At 35.1% G+C, this 20106-nt stretch overlaps 3 protein-coding genes across 7 annotated transcripts; all 3 read left to right on the forward strand.

Moving 5' to 3' along the window:
• The first annotated feature begins 930 nt into the window (after window positions 1-930).
• Window positions 931-8567, forward strand: LOC108220647 (synaptotagmin-3-like). 5 transcript variants are annotated; one of them, XM_017394461.2, is made up of 12 exons: window positions 931-1102; window positions 2952-3050; window positions 3164-3214; window positions 3318-3441; window positions 3604-3722; window positions 4761-4862; window positions 4984-5058; window positions 5930-6006; window positions 6855-7104; window positions 7486-7860; window positions 7970-8095; window positions 8196-8567. In XM_017394461.2, exons 1-12 carry the CDS (start codon window positions 1070-1072, stop codon window positions 8322-8324), a joined length of 1560 nt encoding a protein of 519 aa, XP_017249950.1. In that variant the 5' UTR covers window positions 931-1069; the 3' UTR covers window positions 8325-8567. The 5 variants fall into 5 exon arrangements, with proteins under 5 accessions (XP_017249950.1, XP_017249952.1, XP_017249951.1 ...); XM_017394463.2 differs by having other exon boundaries at window positions 1052-1102; window positions 2952-3069; XM_017394460.2 differs by lacking the exon at window positions 931-1102 and adding an exon at window positions 1130-1449.
• A 1949-nt stretch (window positions 8568-10516) lies between these two features.
• LOC108223567 (large ribosomal subunit protein mL102 (rPPR5)) lies at window positions 10517-13419 on the forward strand. The gene has a single exon (XM_017397891.2). It carries the CDS (start codon window positions 10748-10750, stop codon window positions 13103-13105), a length of 2358 nt encoding a protein of 785 aa, XP_017253380.1. The 5' UTR covers window positions 10517-10747; the 3' UTR covers window positions 13106-13419.
• A 1862-nt stretch (window positions 13420-15281) lies between these two features.
• Window positions 15282-17723, forward strand: LOC108219929 (29 kDa ribonucleoprotein A, chloroplastic). The gene is made up of 4 exons (XM_017393527.2): window positions 15282-15813; window positions 16555-16656; window positions 16750-17070; window positions 17307-17723. The coding sequence occupies exons 1-4, from the start codon at window positions 15451-15453 to the stop codon at window positions 17367-17369; spliced, it is 849 nt and encodes a 282-aa protein (XP_017249016.1). The 5' UTR covers window positions 15282-15450; the 3' UTR covers window positions 17370-17723.
• Window positions 17724-20106: the final 2383 nt, after the last annotated feature.

Here is a 20106-nt window from a genome sequence, read left to right on the forward strand (position 1 = left end):
GTGAATTGGAAATGAGAAACAAATAACTTAATAAATTATTTGAGAAATAAGTGGAAACTCATGTTCTAACAATATGGGCATGCTATCCTTATATAATTGGACTAACTACCCACTAACTGATAGTAATACAAGAGTGAGTTCTTTCTCTTTCTGAAACTCTATGTAACTATCTCTATATTTGCTCACACTTCTCTGTACAACTGATTGCTCTCTGAATCTGAATGGATCATTACTAACCCCTTTGCAGGTTGGGTTAGCTGCGCCTTGTTGGCCAAGCTCTGTGAATAGAGTTGGTCAGTTGGCACATCACTAATGCGAAAATTTAAACCGTATTAGTACGCTTCTGCACGCCTTTGTGATAATTTAACACTCTCAACTTCTAGAAGTAATTCTATTTATATATATAAACAGATCGAGAATGCAGAATTCATTTCTGCATCTGGTGAACAAAGAGGCGCTCGAGGAATTATTAGTCATCTTGGCGTGGGAATTCAAATTGACAAACTTATATCAAATATTTGTTCCAATCTGAACGGACTAAAATTTTAATGAGATTCAACTCGAACCCAGCCACGAGTAACCGCAATTCGAATAAAGAAATATTAATTTATCAATAAATATACTGAACAAAAATAATAAATCAAGAATAATTTCACTTTTAAATTTAAATTAATCTACATAAAACTAAGAAATCATGAATTAAAATTACATATGTATAAAAGTTCAAACCATTTTTGAATTAAGCCGAACCGATTCAAATTTATATTTTGCGGATCAAATTTATTTTTTGATTTCCGATTAGATTTTGCCCGTCAGACCTGACATAAATTTGTGATTTTTCCGTCACTTGCCTTGTCGGTTGCATCTTACTACTGTACTGGTTTGTTTGATTTTTTTATATATATATAGTAAATCTTACTGTGTCTGTACTAGTTACTGCTAGAAGAAATTAAAATAAAAAAGTATAATAAATTTAAGCAGAGAAAATAAGCATGTGGCAGCACTGCAGTGAAGCGATGGTACAAACAATGGAGATTTGAAGGTAAAAACGATATAGGCGGGAAAGTCTATGTGGAAACGCCACGTAGACAACATCAGACAGGCAAGTAAACTCCAGAAAACTGCAACTAGTTACATCTCGTCTTCATTATTTCATTTACTAATAAATACATATAGATCGCTGTATCTATCGTCGGGCTCTTTCAACGCTGACAAACACATAAAAGTCTCTTACATTCTTTTTCTTGTTTTACCAGCTTTCTTGCTTCCAATCGCTTATACATTACCCTAACTTTCTGTATATAGATTTGACCCATTTTTAATCGGGTTAATTAAGAGATGGGTTTTGTGACTACTTTACTGAGTATTATTGGGTTTGGATTTGGTATCCCACTTGGTCTTTTTCTGGGTTTTTTCATGTTCGTACGAAATGTGTCTCGAAATTTTGAGGTGATTTCTCACGATTAATTTGTATTTGCTTCAATTTTTGTTTTTCGTTTTTGAAATATTGTTATGATTGCCATGTTGGAAGTTCAAAGGATAAAACCAATTTGAAGGGTAAAACTTTTCATTTTAACATTCGAAAAGAAGATTATGGCTTCAAAATTGCCTTCGAATCGAAATTCGAAAGGGTTGATAAGACTTGTAAAGGCATGGTATTGCATTATATGTCAAAATCTTTGTTGGATATTTATATAAGTTTTAATCTTGCTAAGGATATTTGGGATGCATTAGAAAGAAAATATGGAAATGATGATGCTGGGACTAAAGGATATTGTGTTAGTAAATGGTTAAACTTTCAGGTTGAGGAAGATAAATCCATCATTGATCAAATTCATGAGTAAAGTTTATGTTCTTCTATGGCTAGAGGACTTTCTATTTGTGGTTGTATTTTAGGAATTGTCCTGATTGAGAACTTACCTCCTCGGGGGAATTTAGAAACCAACCTGTTCATAAAAAGAGAGACCTGACCTTTAGATGATCTCACAAGTCACCTAAAAATCGAGGAAGAAAATTGTCTTTGAGATTGTTGTAGATAAAAGAGTAAAAAGACTTATCTAGTTTATTGGAAGCAGAAGATTGCCGTGACGTGGGCAGAACCACTGTCCTAAAAGATGATTTCGCACTACTCCGGTGCAGTAGAATTACAGCAGTCATCCTGCACGGCTTCACTAATTGTGTGCACTCACAATTAGTGAATGGAGAACAGAATTTTCCCCAAAACTTCAAGTTTGTGTACATATATTTGAGAAGGAAAGATGGATGAGAGATTATTGTTGTAGATAAGTCTTTTTACTCTTTTATCTACAACAATAATCTCTTGTCCATCTTTCCTTCTCAAATATATGTACACAAACTTGAAGTTTTGGGCAAAATTCTGATCTCCATTCCCTAATTGTGAGTGCACTCAATTAGTGAAGCCTTGCAGGACGACGCTGTGATTCTACTGCACCGGGGTAGTGTGAAATCGTCTTTTGGGACAGTGGTTCTGCCCACGTAATGGCAATCTTCTGCTCCATCAAACCAGATAAGTCTTTATACTCTCTTATCTACAACATGTTGATGTTTGTAATATAAAGGTACAGAATGATTCTTAACTTGTTAATAGTGATGCTTTCAACTTATGGTGTTTCTTTTCAACGATTTTAAGTCTTTCAGACTATAATTGTTGTTCTTCATGCAGTCTATTTAATACTATACGAAGATAGTAGGATAACTGTCTGACAATTCGAATGCTTTCATGATACATTGTTATTACACTACACCTTTTAATATCTAGGTAATAAATTTTAAGTTTTCTTCACATGGTTGGCTCCGCCTTTGTGTATTAGATGCCTATGTGTCACAAACTTTTGTTAGTACTTGTTTTGCTTACCTTATTAAAATGCTAAGTGGTGAAGCTATTGTTTAGTAGGGGAATGAAAGTACATGTTTTGCCCTAACATTTGCAGGAACCAGTTATTAGGCCAATTCAGGTGTTTGATTCAAGCTCCTGGCCTGATATATTACCCGAGATTCCACTATGGGTGAAGAATTCAGACTACGAGCGGGTGAACTCTAAACTTTAGTGTACTGCATGAACTATTGTCTAAGTTTTGCTTCTTTTTCTTTTACCATCACAAGAATTACATAAATAGTGTGTGTGTATATTCTTTGTTAACAGGTTGATTGGTTAAATATGGTGATTAATGACATGTGGCCTTACCTCAACAAGGTTTCATGACTTCCACAGCCGTGCTACTTTTTCTGAAACATATAGGAGTATCGTTACCTATTGCTCCATGATGCCTAACTTATTTATTATATTTCTTTACAAGGCGTTATGTAATATAATAAAAAGCACCGCGGAACCTATATATGCTGAATATATAGGCAAGTTTCAAATTCAGTCCATAGATCTTGACACCCTTACGCTTGGAACTATTCCTCCTGCTATTCATGGTAAGCAACATCTACACTTACAGAGATCTCAGTTCATATCACTTCACTCTGCAAATTAATTCTTTTCCTAAGAATGGAAGGTAAACAAAATCGAATTCGATCATACTCCTCCCTCACTTTTTATAAACATTTTCTGACAAAAGTGTTTTGATCCATTTCTAGGTTTAAAAGTGTACGACTCTAATGAGAAGCACCTGGTGCTTGAACCTGCTGTCAGATTTGCTGGAAATTCCAATATAATTCTGGTGTTGAAAGTGTTCTACCTAAATATTCATGTACAGGTTAGAAATTTTTCTTAGTATATAACTGAAATGGTTATGCTGAAATATTTTTATCTTTTCTAACTGATAAGGGGGAAAAAAATAGGGTTAAAAGAAAATGCCATTTTGGAGTTTTACCAACAATTTGCTTGTGTAGGCGGGGATCCGGTATTTTCTGAATCCTTATGTAAGGAATTACATAAGAAATTCTTTCAACAAAAATGTGAATTAGGAAAGATTGGTCGACGAAATATGAATCGGAGATTGTGCCTTGATATATCCCAGAACAATACATTTTTGTTACCGCAAGATATATTGGCAGCCGCGGATCATTTGATTGGAATGAAATTTGGAATGGGTACATTTGACGATATGAATCATATGCAATTTTATGTACAGTGCGTGTAGTTTCCAAAATTGTATATAATTATATCTGAGGGAAAAGTTATCATTTAATTATGCCAAAAAGTTTCGGTGCTTTCATTTAAATAATTTGCTACCCGGACTCGGCTGAAAGGGGGGATACGTGAGTGTTGGACTTCGCATCATTTTGAAAAGTTTACATGTGCTTGGCCTAAAGTAAGTATCCGAAAGTCCATACCCATGTCCGAGTGTCAAGTGTTTGGCTCGGGTACTCGAGGCAAAATGATGAGTTCGGGTAAAAAAGTTTAAATATAAGTCATACTCTTAAAAGAAACACTCTATCTACTCTTTGGAATAGGGGTGAGGTCTGCACATATATAGCCTTCTCGCACCCTATTTCGCAGTTGGATTGTAAACCTGAAAATGCATATTATTATCTTCCATTTAGATGCTTCATCAGGTCTTTCTCTTCTTTTCTTTGGGCCATATATTGTTTTCATTTGTTCATTTCTATCTTTACATATATCTGCAATGCACATTAAGATGTCTTGTAATATGTGCAGGCAATTCTTTTTATTTGGATTAGAAATTTCTGTTTGTAATGCATTTCATAGAAATTTAAAGAAGTACATCTAGTGTGTTCATATGAGCATAATGGTTGGACTATGTGTATATTTTGATTTCAGTTTTTGCCAGTTGATAGATTTGCAAGTATCAGTTGCCCCTCGACTTATATTGAAGCCTTTGGTGCCAGCCTTCCCGTGTTTTGCGAGTATAATAGTGTCTTTGATGGAGAAGGTAAGTGTAGTGCAACAACTTATGCACACTGTTCTCTTACTGGTGACTCGTATTGATTGCCAAACATGTCCCGGACATGACGCAAGACTTATACCTACAATATTTATATTGCTTGATGCAGCCACAAATAGACTTTGGGCTGAAACTGATGGGGTGTGATCTCATGGCTATTCCTGGCTTACATCATCTTGTACAGGTGAATTCCCCCCTCTCCCTATGCACAAGATGCACGCTATCTGTATTAACAGCAATTTGTGAGGGGAACTTCTAGGCCATCAAATTGCTGTTCTTGACATGTTTGGATAATTACACAGGTTTATAGTAAATTATCTGTTGCTGTGTCCTATAAATTCGTTCAATCTTTGGTAGGTCAATTTTGTGTAAAACAGACACTTGTGCTCTTACACCCATGAAATGAAGCACCATTTTTGACTGGTCCTAGCTGACGCTTTATTCTGTATCTCTAATAAAGTTGCAAAGTCTGTGAGGTCTACTGTGGTAGTCCTATTTTATTTTCATTTTGGCTGGCACATAGTTTCTTAGTATAAAGGAAAGGGAAGTAAGAATTCGAGCACATGACCTTGTCACAGGGGAAATGGAGTGGGATTAGCCTGTGCCAGTATCCCTGAATCCTCGTCTGTATGCCCTTCTAATCGCGTAGACAGCATATTGACATATATTTAACAAAGATTTAACAAGAAATGTGGTTATTGTCAAGTTGGGTTCGAGTTGCGCGCGCGCGCACACACACACACACACATATAGATTTGAAACTAGTGTTTGTTTGTCCTACTGGTGAAGTCTAAACTATAGTAACTTATTTGATATGATGCATGCAGCTGTCTAAACTATAGTAACTTGTATGTGTGAACTAGGTGCATGGGCTGGCCCTAGAATGGACTTATAATGGCATAATTAAGCCTGCTGATCCTAATTCTTAGTGAGGCATTTTTGAGACTTAAATTGAGTAGATTGACCATGAAACTGGTTGAGAGCACTGCTGTTTCTACTGATATGAAATTATTTTATTTGTTAGCTGCATTTGATGTAATCTTGGATGGTTGCAGGAAACAATAAAAAGACAAGTGGCTAGCCTCTTCCTTTGGCCCCAGACTTTTGAAATACCAATTCTTGACACTTCTTTGTAAGTTATCAAAGAATGAAAAAACTGATACTTTTGATAAACTAGAAATCTAACTCAGCCATTAAGTGCATGCATCTTTGGTTTCATCATAATACAGCAAGTTTTTGGTGTTTAGGCTCCTATTTTGAGACAACAGTTCTTACTACTAAGTATATGCTCTCAAGTAGGCCTGTACGCGGTTCGGATTGGTTCGGTTGGAGGGTAATAACCGAACCAAACCGCAACTTGCAGTTTTCTAAAATCTCAAACCGCGACCAAACTGTTGGTTAAAAAAACCCAACCAAATCCACCCACGTAATTGCGGTTGGTTGTGGTTTGAGTTGCGGTTCAACCGCTAAAATAGTTAGACAAAGAAGTTCTATCATACACTCTGATATAAGTTTTCATTTGGAGCATGAAATAAATTACAGTCATGGACACATTGACTAATTTATATTGAGCCTTGCTCAAAGAGTCCAAATTTCATTAATTTAGTAACTTTTATTTATTTATGTGAATATTTATATATAAATATATAAACATATATAATAAAAATATTTAAATTTATATAATGTGCGGTTGGCGGTTGCGGTTGGTTTTTTGCGGTTTTAAAAAAAATGAATCCGCAACCAAACCGCAGATTAATGGTTATTAAAAAATCCATCCGCGACCGCCCACATTGTGCGGTTATCCATACTACACGGATCGGTTGCGGGTGGTTGTTGCGGTTGATGCGGTTGAGCGGATTGAATGTACAGCCCTACTCTCAAGAATATAAAAAAATTTGATTGCATTTTTCTCAGTTGTCTTCTTCAGAGTGATTTTCGACAAGGCCACTATCCACATTACTAAATTCTGTATTTATACAGGGGGGCTGCTAAGAAGCCCGTAGGGTTACTGCATGTGAAGGTTTTACGTGCAGAGAAGCTTCTGAAAATGGACTTGCTGAGTGCATCTGATCCTTATGTGAAACTCAGTCTAAGTGGTGAAAGACTTCCTGCTAAAAAGACCTCCATTAAGATGAACAATTTGAACCCAGAGTGGAACGAGGACTTTAAGCTTACTGTAAAGGATCCTCAGACCCAGGTCCTCCAGATACATGTCTATGACTGGGAAAAGGTTTTTTTTATTATTCTTTTTATTTTTAATCAAATATATTTCTGCCTAATCAAGTAAAATTATATAGTTGATACCATAATGCTTAATGCATATTCTTATTTTATTTATTGAACATATAGAATTATAATATCATAATCCTAACCAGAATTGCAAACGGGCTTTTGTTTTCAAAGGGCTCCATTGTCTAGAACCAGCTACTATGATTCTATGATGGTAATCACAGTCATTATGAATAAAGATGCTCTTGTAAATTATGTCAAAAACTTGATGTACTTTTAATTATTAACAGTTGCTCAGGATATGCTATTTTGTGAAGCAGACTTCATTTACCAATATGAATCTTGATTCTGAATAATATATATCTTTGAATCTGATTCTTAGGTTGGGCGACATGACAAGCTCGGTATGCAACTCATCCCATTGAAGCTACTTGTGCCGCACGAGAGAAAGGAATTTGCAATGAATCTGCTTAAGAACATAAATCCTAACGATACTCATGATAGAAAACAGAGGGGGAAAATTATGTTAGACCTAACCTTTGTACCTTTTAAAGAAGATTATGATAGAAGCGGCTCTCTTATTCTACAGCATTCTATGAAGAATAGTTCGATGAAACGGTCCGAGTCTGAGTCCAGTCAGGCGTACGGAGCAGGTTTACTTTTTATTACCATCGTAGGTGCAAAAGATGTTGAGGGGAAGCACCACACTAATCCTTCTGCTTTGGTTGTTTTTAGAGGAGAGATGAAGAAAACAAAGGTGAACTTGCAAATACAACATCTCGAGTAACTGCAGTGGTATATCGTAGTCCTTTCCATAGTAATTGAATTTCGTAATAATAACTTTTGGATTGTTTCAAATTTATCAGACAATCAAGAAGACACGCGATCCAACTTGGGAGGAAGAATTTCAGTTTATGTTAGACGAGGCTCCTTTAAAGGATGTGATTCACATTGAAATTATAAGTACTAAAAGATTTGGCTTCAGGCTCAAGGTCTGACCACAGTACACAAAGTATTATTTATTCTATTCTAGCTTCAAGGTGTTTTATTTTACCTTAGCAATATTCAAATATAATCTCATGTTGGACGCAGGAATCACTAGGGCTTGTTCGTATAAATCTTGTTGATGTAGTTCACAACGGCAGGATTAACGAGAAGTTCAATCTTATCAACTCAAGAAATGGGGTGATACATCTTGATATGAGGTGGACGGCAGCCTGATAAATATTCAGGATCATTCACAGGTGCAGTTTTGATTTGTTGGTCAATGCTCCCAAGTTTATTCTTGGACTATAATTATAGGCATTCCACGATGAATGTTTGGAGAAATGTAAATACTGTACAGGTAATATCTGTGATCAGTTAAAGGTTTATACGGTCAGGTACAGAGTATACCTTGTGAATTTAACCAAGTGAAATGCAGTTTGTACACATACTCATATTCGTAAAAACAGAAGTTACACACCTTTTTTGTCAATGTTGTTTAAGAAGTTGTACACCTTTTTGTCAATTTTTTTTTTTCCTCTTTTGGTACAAACAGGGAGACTGAGGATTCCAACTCATTTGAGCATTGGTTTTAAAAGAGAACAAATTTTACATGTCTTTTGAAAAATGTCTTTTGAAAAATTGAATTGTTTAACATGTTTTCTTATTACTATTACATACATGGATCTAAATAAACTTTTGTGCTGGAAAGTCCTTACCTCTATAAAAAAAAATATGTAAATTTATATTTTTTTTCAAATATAATTTTTTTTTGTGAATTAATAAATGTCAAATATTCTTGAAGACTTATTTCAAGAAAATATATAAATTTTGAAATAATTATTTTTAGGGTTTTTCTCATAAATATCTAAGTCCAAAATTGTTTTTATAAAAATACTTCATTTGTTTAAAATATTTTGCAAAAATACCAAACTTTCAAGAATATTTGCAAAAATATTGTTTGCAACCTGTTGCAACCACATACTTGCAAGTTGTAACCAGATGCAAGTATATTTGCAAAGTTGCTTTTGGTTGTAAATGGTATTTTTACAAATATTTTCTACAGAATTAGTATTTTTACATTATTTTTCAAACAGATAGTAAAATCACAAAAAAAAAACTTAAAAAATGTGGCATTTTCGATAAATTCCCCAATTTTTTATAGGATAAGTAATACCAATAATGCTAAAAACTTTATCAAAAATAAGTAATTATTTTTTGAAAAACATACTTGCAAGTTGTAACCAGATGCAAATATATTTGCAAAGTTGCTTCTGGTTGTAGATGGTATTTTTGCAAATATTTTCTATAGAATTAGTATTTTTACATTATTTTTTAAAAGATAGTAATATCACAAAAAAAAAACTTAAAAAATGTGGCATTTTCGATAAATTCCCCAATTTTTTATAGGATAAGTAATATCAATAATACTAAAAACTTTATCAAAAATAAGTAATTATTTTTTGAAAAATAAAATCATCACCAATTTAAAGTGAAATTGTTATTAGATAAAAAAAAAGTATTAACTGACACAACTTTTTTATTAGGCAACAATTGTACTAGTAATTAACTAATTAACACAATATACATAAATAATATCATAATAATCGATACTAAAAATAATAATTCCCAAAAATTTGTTTTGAACGGCACAATATACATAAATAATATCATAATAAGAGTTAAGTTTTATGGAGTACATAAAAACATTGGAGTATTGGAGTACAAATCATAATTTTTTAGTTTGATCCTATATAATATCTTTGATTATCCAAATTTTGATATAATCTACCATTTATAAGTTGTCTTGCACATAATTGTCAATTAATCATTAATATCTTTCAATTTTAACAAGTATTAAGATTATTGTTCTGCTTATTAGTTATATTGCAGAACATAGAGTCATATGATTTATAAAAGTAATTATTCTACCATTTGATCACGATGTTTATGTTGCAGAACATAATGTGCAGGTTGTCAAATATTTACAAATATTATTGGAAAAAAAAATTGAAATTTAGATGACTAGATTACATTTTATCAAACTTTGTACTCTAATACTCCGATTTTTTTGTACTTCATAGAACTTAACTCATCATAATAATAGATACTAAAAATAATAATTCCCAAAAATTTGTTTTGAACGGCAGTATGTGCATATCATCTATTTTCTTCCTTACATACGTTTCTTTTTAACTGCTCGACACGCATTTCAATACTTTTATAAAATATAGTTCCGTAACTTATTTTTGAGATTTTCTTTTTTTATATAAAAATATAACAACCAAACTTTAATTCAGAAAAAAAAAAATTTAAAAATAGATTGCACAACTACATTTTGCAGCAGCATTAAAATCCGTGTCGCGTTCCCGTCCCCCGATGTCTACTATTCAGGGGGACGGAGGGAGTACAAACTTGCAAATTGCAATGACTGATATTGATATCGATACACACAAAATGCAGTAAAACAAAATAAGCTTAAACCCTAGTTTTGCAGCCCCTCCACGCAGTACAAAACATTAGACACAGATCTTGTATCTATACTCCTCTCTATGAACCCTAAAACCCACAAGTAATCTCTCAATCTTTACCCTGTTTAACATAAAGATCCCAACTTTATCCCAAATTCCTCAGCAACATTTCAACAATTTCCTAGAAAAATGTCTTATTTCACCATATCCAAAGCTTCCCAATTCAAACTCTACAAATCTTCATATCCATTTTCACTCAAGAGGCTCCCTTTTTGTTCATTAGCATCTCCAGACCCACCTCTCAAGAATGATGAGATCTTCACTGATCCAATCCCAATTCAAGAAACCCAAGTGCTCAAGAATGATAAAATCTCCAGTGTTTCAAGCCCAATTCAGGAGACCCAAGCAGTCAAGAATGATGAAATCTCCACTAATCCAAGCCCAAATCAAGAAACCCAGGTTCAATCAGAGAGGCTCATGAGGCGAACTCCAAGAGGTAAGCTCCGAAATCAAGAAAAAGTAGAGGATATAATTTGTAGAATGATGGCTAATAGGGCTTGGACTACTCGGTTACAGAACTCTATTCGTAGTTTAGTTACTCAATTTGATCATGACTTGGTTTATAATGTGTTGCATGGTGCTCGAAATGCGGAGCACGCGCTTCAGTTCTTTCGGTGGGTTGAGCGTGCGGGGTTGTTTAAGCATGATTATGTGACGCATTGTAAGATCATTGAGATTATAGGACGTGCATCAAAGCTTAATCATGCTAGGTGTATTTTGTTAGATATGCCTAAGAAGGGTGTTGAGTGGGATGAGGAACTTTTTGTTATGTTGATTGATAGTTATGGTAAGGCGGGCATTGTTCAGGAGAGTGTCAAGTTGTTTCAGAAAATGTCGGAATTGGGGGTTCCGAGGACTATTAAGTCTTATGATACTTTGTTTAAGGTGATAATGAGGCGGGGAAGGTATATGATGGCTAAAAGATATTTTAATAAGATGTCGGGGGAAGGGATAGTTCCGACAGTTCATACTTATAATGTTATGATTTGGGGTTTCTTCCTTTCGAAAAGGGTTGAGACTGCGAATAGGTTCTTTGAGGAGATGAAAAGCAAGGAGATTTTACCTAATGAGGTTACTTACAATACTATGATTAATGGGTATTATAGGGTTAAGAACGTGGAGGAAGCTGAGAAATATTTTGCGGAGATGAAGGGAAGAGATATAGTTCCTAATGTAATTACTTATACCACCATGATTAAAGGGTATGTAGAGACTGGCCAATTTGACAAGGGGTTGGATATTTTTGGAGAAATGCAAAATTTTGGTCTGAAGCCAAATGCTATTACATACTCAACTTTGTTGCCAGGGTTATGTGAGGCCCAGAAGATGTCTGAGGCTAGGGCAGTTTTGAAAGAGATGGCGGCAAAGTACATTGCTCCCACAGATAATTCCATTTTCAAAAGGCTAATGTTGAGTCAGTGCGAGGTGGGTGATTTGGATGCAGCTGCTGATGTGCTTAAAGCAATGATTAGACTGAGCATTCCAACTGAGGCTGGACATTATGGTGTTTTAATTGAGCATTTTTGCAAGGCTGGTGTCTATGATAAGGCTGTAAACTTCTTGGATAAGCTCATTGAGAAGGAAGTTATATTGGGGCAACAAAGTGTGTTGGATATGGAGCCTACTGCTTACAACCCCATGATTGAGTACCTCTGCAACAATGGAAAAACTAAGAAAGCTGAAACTCTGTTCCGGCAATTGATGAAAGTGGGTGTCCAGGATCCAATTGCCTTTAACAATCTGATCCGTGGTCACTCGAAGGAAGGGAATCCTGATTCTGCCTTTGAACTTACAAAGATCATGATTAGGAGAAAAATCCCTTCAGAAGCCAGTGCATATAAGCTGCTCACTGAGAGCTACTTGAGGAAAGGTGAACCAGCTGATGCTAAATCGGCTCTGGATAGTATGATTGAAAATGGACATCTGCCTGACTCATCTTTATATAGGTCAGTGATGGAGAGTTTGTTTGAAGATGGAAGGGTCCAGACAGCAAGTCGTGTCATGCAAGCTATGTTAGACAAGGGGGTGAAAGAGCACATGGATGTAGTTGCCAAGATATTGGAAGCTTTACTCCTGAGGGGTCATGTTGAGGAAGCCATTGGACGAATTGAACTGCTTCTGCATAGCGGATGTGTGCCTGATGTGGATAGTCTGTTATCTGTACTGTGTGAAAAAGGAAAGACCATTGCTGCTTTAAAGCTTGTAGATTTTTGTTTGGAAAGAGATTGTAACATTGATTTTTCAAGCTACGAGAAGGTGCTAGATTCATTGTTAACAGCTGGGAAGACTCTCAATGCGTATTCCATCTTATGTAAAATAATGGAGAAAGGGGGTAACACAGATTGGAGTAGCTGTGAGGAACTGATTAAGAGCCTCAACGAGCAGGGTAACACAAAACAAGCAGATGTCCTCTCGAGGATGATCAAGGGTAAGAATAAAACAACTGGAAGCAAGAAAGGGAAGAAGCTAGAAGCCATGGCTTCTTAACATCACAGTCTAAATTTGTCTTTTCTGTTTAAAGGTAACAGCTTCATTCGCTAAGTTTCTCCCTAGGGTGTGGCAAGATTTTGTCAGCAACAGAATAAGTGGCACAAGATATGATTTAATGTATTCTTGTTTTCCATTGAACTCATTTCTAAAGTTTTCCTGGTAAATCTTCGAAATGCTGTAGCTGAGGATTTTTAGAAGAATTAGTTTTCTGTTTTTGGTTGCATACTGCAACATAAATCAACTGTTTTCATATGGGATCTTGTGAAGTGGAACTAGTACTCACAGCTATAAATTAAATTTTTGTCTTTTCAGATGAGAAGTTATATTCAATATGTAGGCAGTAGGCGTCATCCTTTTGATTACTGGACCTAAATATCAGTGATATTTGTGTTTGATATATTGGTTATGATCATTTTTCAGAAACTGCATGTAGTGAATAACTGAATATAATCGGAGTAACATATGCCTCAAACTATTTGTTTTTTCTCTTCTTCATTAAACTGTATGTGCGTCTAGAGCTACACTAATTTTGCTGTTAACTGTAGTTGCTAATTTATTTTTCACCACATGTGTATATTTGTGTTTCATATAACCTTCTTAATCATATGCAAGTATAAAGAAAAATAAGCCAAGTTTCTTGCAGTTTTACGGACATTACAAACTTGCAGCAGCTAAGCATTGCAGTATGTTTGGTTTCAATTGTAGATAGTTTAGTTGGCGGGCATTGCAGTATGTGAGCTTTATGAAGTTTCTTGCATCTGTTCTCATTAATTCATTTTACCATTTAGGAACTGTTCTAAGCTCCCTGAGGTTTCTTTTAGAAGACTTCAGGTCTTTTTTTGTATTTTCTTTTGTAAGTCTACCAGGTCTTATATCTCTTGAAAAAATTCCTTTAATTAGAGTTTAACACTCTTTGCTGTATATATTTTAAGAAGGACAATTCAGACTTTCAGTAAAAGCTATATTGAATGGTCAAATGTCAGTATGTTATTGATGTTCCATCCATAGTTCTTTTAGCAGAGGCTGTATAGTTCATATAGTTACTGATATATGCACCCCTATACCACCGTGCAGCAATTTTTTGGGGCTGACATGAAATTTAAGTATAAAATTTTATGGGACTTATTTTTAATTTTTAACACCTAATGCTTAAAAGTCCAGCACCTGTAACCGTGTGATGGGTGTGTTTGTGTAATAGCTTACCCCTACTGTAGCGGACATGAACGGGATTGCGGATATTTGCAAAGAGTATAGACGTATAGTGCTTTTTACAGTTCTACTGGCAAAAAGTCTTAAACCCTTGTGAAATTTTCACAATGTCATTACAATAATCTTCTTGTAGTCTTGTTTAAATTAGGTTGCTTCTGATTCGCGCTCATAATCTCTGTTAAGTATGTTCTGATGCTTGTTCTTGGTCTTTTCTATATGCTATGCAGTTCATTCTTTTTATTAACCATTCGATGTCTTCTCCTTTGAGGCAACTATGGTAAAAACTACTTCACTCAGTTTTGTCTCTGGCTGCCGTGTTTGGTATTTTTGTTGCGGTGTTTGGTATTGCTGTTGCGTTAATAATCATTTGCTAATTTTTTTTCAAGTTAATTTTGAAAAAAGCAGATCATCTAATTTTCAAAAAAGCTTATCTCAATTTTGCAATACTTTTTTTTACATTTTTTGTAAGAACAATATAACTTTGAACAACACTCCAAAATGTGTATCGTTGCTAGTTGCTACTACCTGAACATCTTCGAAAAATTATTCAAACAAACTCTAAATTTCAAATTTAAAAAAATGTGTAAAATTGTGACACCACTAGATTGTTAAAAACTCTTTAAAAATGTAAAATAGCCATCTTCTGCCTTGCTCTCAATTTAAAAAAATATCTAGATACTATCAATTTATTATTTATAAATATAACAAACATTTTCAACTGCTTTCACTTCAATATCATTCTCTTCCTCTTATAAGAATAAATATAAACAAATGTTTCATATAAAAAATAAGGTTGAAATTATCACATTATTTGATGTATTAATTTAACATTATTTAATATATGAACATGTAAAACTGTCATATTTTATAATTTTACAGAGTGTTAAAATCCATCAAAATGGAGCAAGTAAAAATGAAAGTTGAACATGATGATGCAGCCCTAATTCCCTCCCTCCAACTTGCTGTTTTCTCTTTTAAAACCTCTCTTATCCCTTCCCTTCACTTGTCCACTATATAACCATCTCTACACCCCTTCAATAATTCATACCAGCAGAACCAGCAGCCAACCCTCCTTCTCATTTCTCTCTATCTTCAACCCCTTCTTCTCTTTATCTTCATACAATTCCCTCAAAATGTCTGTCTCAGCTACTAATGCTTCTTCACTTCACTTCCTCTCCCTCTCTCCCAAGACTCCCCTCAACTCTTCAAACCTGAATTTCATTCCTTTTTTCCCCAAGATTTTCAGCTCAACCTTATCCTTATCCATATCTTCTTCCAACACTAAAGTCTTTAAGCCTGTCTCGTGTTCGAGGTTGAGAGTTGCTATTGATGAGGATACTACTACTTTCTCCTCTGACTTGGATGAAGATGAAGAGGAGGATAACAGGAGCTTCTCGCCTGACCTCAAGCTGTTTGTGGGTAACTTGCCGTTCAATTGTGATAGTGCGGTTCTTGCTGGCTTGTTTGGCCGTGCTGGCACTGTGGAAATGGTTGAGGTACTTTATGTTTGTGCTCAAGTTTGGGTTTTTAATTCTGGGTTTTGTGTCTTGTTATTAAAGGTTGATGCTTTTCCGTGTTTTAGTTCATATTAAAGATTATCGTAATTTGTATGCGTTTGTATGTTATGCAGTTGTGTTGGTTGAGTGATTCTTTATAGAAACTATAGTAAAATGTGTAATTTAACTACAGGCTGAGCAATTTACTCTTGAAGATGCTAATTATTGTGTAGTACTGTTGTGTTTGGTTGGGGAGAATGAAGCGGAATTGAGTGAATAAAGGGAGACAATGAAGGATGGAGAATGGAGCATTCATTCTAAAATTGGGGGAGTTGTGCTCTAGTTTAGGTTGTTAGGAATGTAATGTGGGGAGGATTGGAATATTTAAATATTTATCGTGGTATAGTTCAAGTCTCATTACATTCCTTTCAAATTCATGTGTCACACCTATATACAAATAAGAGTTTAAACTCTTTGATTTAAATTAATATAATCTGGAACCAGTTTAGGTTGTCAATACATAATTATATGTGTTTGCATATAGCTATTTGTAGTCATAGGGGTATAAATGCAGGCAACTCGATTTCTGGTTTATATTGTACTGGTTTAATTATATTCTTAGTCTAATACAATACCAAGTGTTTTGATTGAGGTATCAGTTTGGTTCTGGTGGGCGTGTATGCTAAGAGGTGCATATGATGTATACAGCTTGTTGATTGACTAACTTTGTAAACTTTGTAGGTTATATATGACAAAATCACAGGAAGAAGTCGTGGATTTGCTTTTGTGACTATGTCAACTGTTCAGGAAGTAGAGGCAGCTGCTCAGCAGTTCAATGGTTATGTAAGTTAAACCACACCAGAAAGACTGTATATTTTATTCTGTTTTGTGATTGATTATCATTTCTCATAAAACAAAATCCATTGCACTTGGCAGGAAATTGAAGGCAGAGCATTGAGGGTGAATTTTGGACCTCCTCCTCCCAGAGAAGAGAACTCTTTCAGAGCACCCAGGGGTGGTGCTGGCGGCGGCGGCGGCGGAGGCAGAAGTTTCGATAACACCAACAGGCTATATGTTGGTAACCTTTCTTGGGATGTTGATAATGTTGCACTTGAAACCTTGTTCAGCGAGCAAGGGAAGGTTGTGGATGCAAAGGTGGTCTACGACAGAGAGACTGGTAGATCAAGGGGATTCGGATTTGTGACTTATGGTTCATCTAATGAGGTCAACCGTGCTATTGATAATCTGAACGGAGTTGTAAGTATTTTCTTTTAAATTTCTATTTATTTTTTACCTAGTATCATCAATCTCCTTGCAATTTTTATGTCTAGCACTTCCTGACAGTGAGCTAGTCATTTATTTTGCAAATGCATATGGCTATGCTTGTTTGCAAAGACTAGACTTCGGAAACCATGTTTAACGAGTAGTAGCACAAAAATTCTATGATCACTTCGTGATGTCTTTTCCTCTCTTATTAATTTCAATGCATTCAGGACCTTGAGGGTAGACAAATCCGTGTGAGTGTTGCTGAAGCTCCACCACAGAGGCGCTATTAAGTATTAAATCCTTTGTTGCTACACCTTCATCGGGAAACATCAAGGTACAAGTCAACTTTAGCAGCAGCACTTATATTAGGTATTCAGATTTGTGTTACTCCTTCAAACAAAAAGCAAGTGCTACTTAAGATGCACATATGATGCCTGATGGCATGTCATTTCATGGCTGCATCTTTATATGTAAGGCTTTAGTTAGAAATGCCAGAGTATTTATTTTCGGCACCGCATCTTTACGGAAAAATAGTAATATCTCCATTCAAGCTTTTGACCTTCTAATCATGTATGAAGATACAACTTGACATTTTCTCCATTTTCTAGCATGACCTAAATTGAAGTTTTGTACTAGTCCAATAACTTTCTCTGTTTACTGTCAACACAGTTTATAATCTCCATAAAAATATCGAAACAACATAGTAAAATACATCAGCAGTGAACTGAATCTGCCAACAACCATCCTCAATTTAGTAAATTTAAACATTACCTAAATATACTTTGAGTAAAAAAAAAAAAAAAAAAAAAACATTACCAATTACTTGGTCACTTGAAACTTAAAATTATCAGTTTAGTATTAGTATATACAATTGGGTGCTTATGTTTGGGATGCAATTGGTATTGCAGTGATTTTTTTTTTTTTGATAATTCGAATTTATATATTAAGGCAGCAATTTAGTACATCAGGAGGGAGCCGGGAGAAAACTAAACCCATCTGAAAAGGGGCTAACTCCAGGCTTAAAACACAAAGAAACCAGGCCAAACGCAGCAACTACCAAACACAAGAACTGACAACAACAAAACAGCAGGACTGAAACTAGACACCAGAACTTAAAATACTAGAATTAGGGCTGACTGAGAGTTCTACTATAGACTCTAACAGCAGTGAGCCATGCAAGAAGGAGTTACCATATCACTGAACGAATTAACTCAAGCCACATTAGACCAATCCCCTTATGAGCTATGACTTTCGTAAGATTTGCAAATCCCTCAGTATTATTCCTTTTGCTTGTCTCAACAGCCTCAGATATTAAAAACCTTCACTAATTAATGCTGTTATTAACTGAGCCAGGATGCTAGCATTGTGAACCTCTGTCTCCCCTCCTTAGCTAAATGGTCTGCTATGAAATTTAATTCTCTAGAGATGTACACAGCTTGATATTTTTGAGCCCAATTTCTTACTGTCCCACTATGGTTAAGCCTGCTTACATGAATTTGATGGATCAGAGAGCTTGAGTCCATAAACACTGCCAAGCTTGATTTATTATGAGCGCTAGTGGCAAAAGTTCTGAGTAAAAAATTTAAACTTTCCAGCTCTGTCTCGAAAGCAATTATCCTTCATTGATTTGTTAAGCACAAAACCACCAATCCCCGCTGAAATGCAATTATCCTTCATTTTCCAAGACCCATCTATAATGCCTATGAAATCTACCATATGGAAGCAATGGTTGAGAAGGTTATGTAATCTCTTTTTTCCATGAGAATCTATAGCTGCTAGCGGACTGGTCCACCGAATGTTGATTAAACTTTCTGAAGCATAGTTGCAGTTTTTGGCCCATCCAAATGAAGTAAGTTTTTATAAGGTGGATAGCCTGGGAAACTGTCAAAGTTTTCTTCTCAAAAGCAAGAGAGTTTCTAGACCGCCATAATGTCCACAACACGGCAACAAAGCAAATATGAAGTCCTTCTTTATTTTTTGCTGACTTATTTTTGAAGAGAGTCTCCATCTTGAATCCTCCTGGCAGTGAAACTTTGGTATCCAACCAGATGCTGCTCATATTCCAAACTTCCTCAGCATAACGGCATTTCCAAAGAATATGTTCTTGAGTCTCTTCCTCTGCTTTGCATCTCATACATATAGAATTATGGACAATATTCCGTTTACTAAGAAAAGCAAGAGATGGGAGAATGTTGCGAGCACATTGCCACAAAAAGAATCTTATACGCGGAGGGACTTTAATCTTCCACAATTGATCCCACGGACCAGGGATCGGTGTATAAGTGAACATCTTTTCTACGCAGATTTTGGAAGGGAAAGTGGTACTTCCATGCCAAGAAAATTGATCAGCTGTAGGGGAAAATTTAATTGAGCTTAGAATGTCAGTCAACTCCTGGCATTGCAAAACTTCATACCCAGTTAAATTACGAGTCCAGAGGGTTTCAAATTCAGGGGAATTCGATCTGTTAGACATCTCTCTGACTGAGATATACCTTAGTTGTGATATTTCGAACAATCCTGGATATCGTGAACTCAAGGAAGCATTTCCTTCCCACCAATCCGTCCAAAAACGAGTTGTATTCCCATCTTTCACTAACCACTTGAAATGAGCATGGTCCCATATTTGGTCTTTAAATTTTCCAGGGATTTTTGTTAAGTCCTTAACAAAATTTGATAAGGTCTTAACTCTACCACTTGTGTTCACTTCGCATAAATGGAATGGTGTTGGAATGGAATGGGTAAAGGAATGGAATGGGAATGGAATGGGAAAGGAATGGTCATTCCATTCCCTTGTTCACTTGTTCAAATATTTAGAATTTAGGATGGAATGGAATGAAATTAGTCAAAAAAAAATTTTAAATTATTTAATGATATCTATTTTAAGCTCTTTTCTAAAGTACTCTCTAATTTTTAATTTAATTATAATGGAAGTCATATTTAATTTAATCACCGTAAAACCCAATTGTTAGTTTTAATTTGAAAAAAAAAACCAATCAACAAAATAAATGCAATTAACTAAAGACAAAA

The sequence above is a fragment of the Daucus carota genome, chromosome 5 (assembly GCF_001625215.2).
Source record: "Daucus carota subsp. sativus chromosome 5, DH1 v3.0, whole genome shotgun sequence".
Classification (NCBI taxonomy): domain Eukaryota; kingdom Viridiplantae; phylum Streptophyta; class Magnoliopsida; order Apiales; family Apiaceae; genus Daucus; species Daucus carota.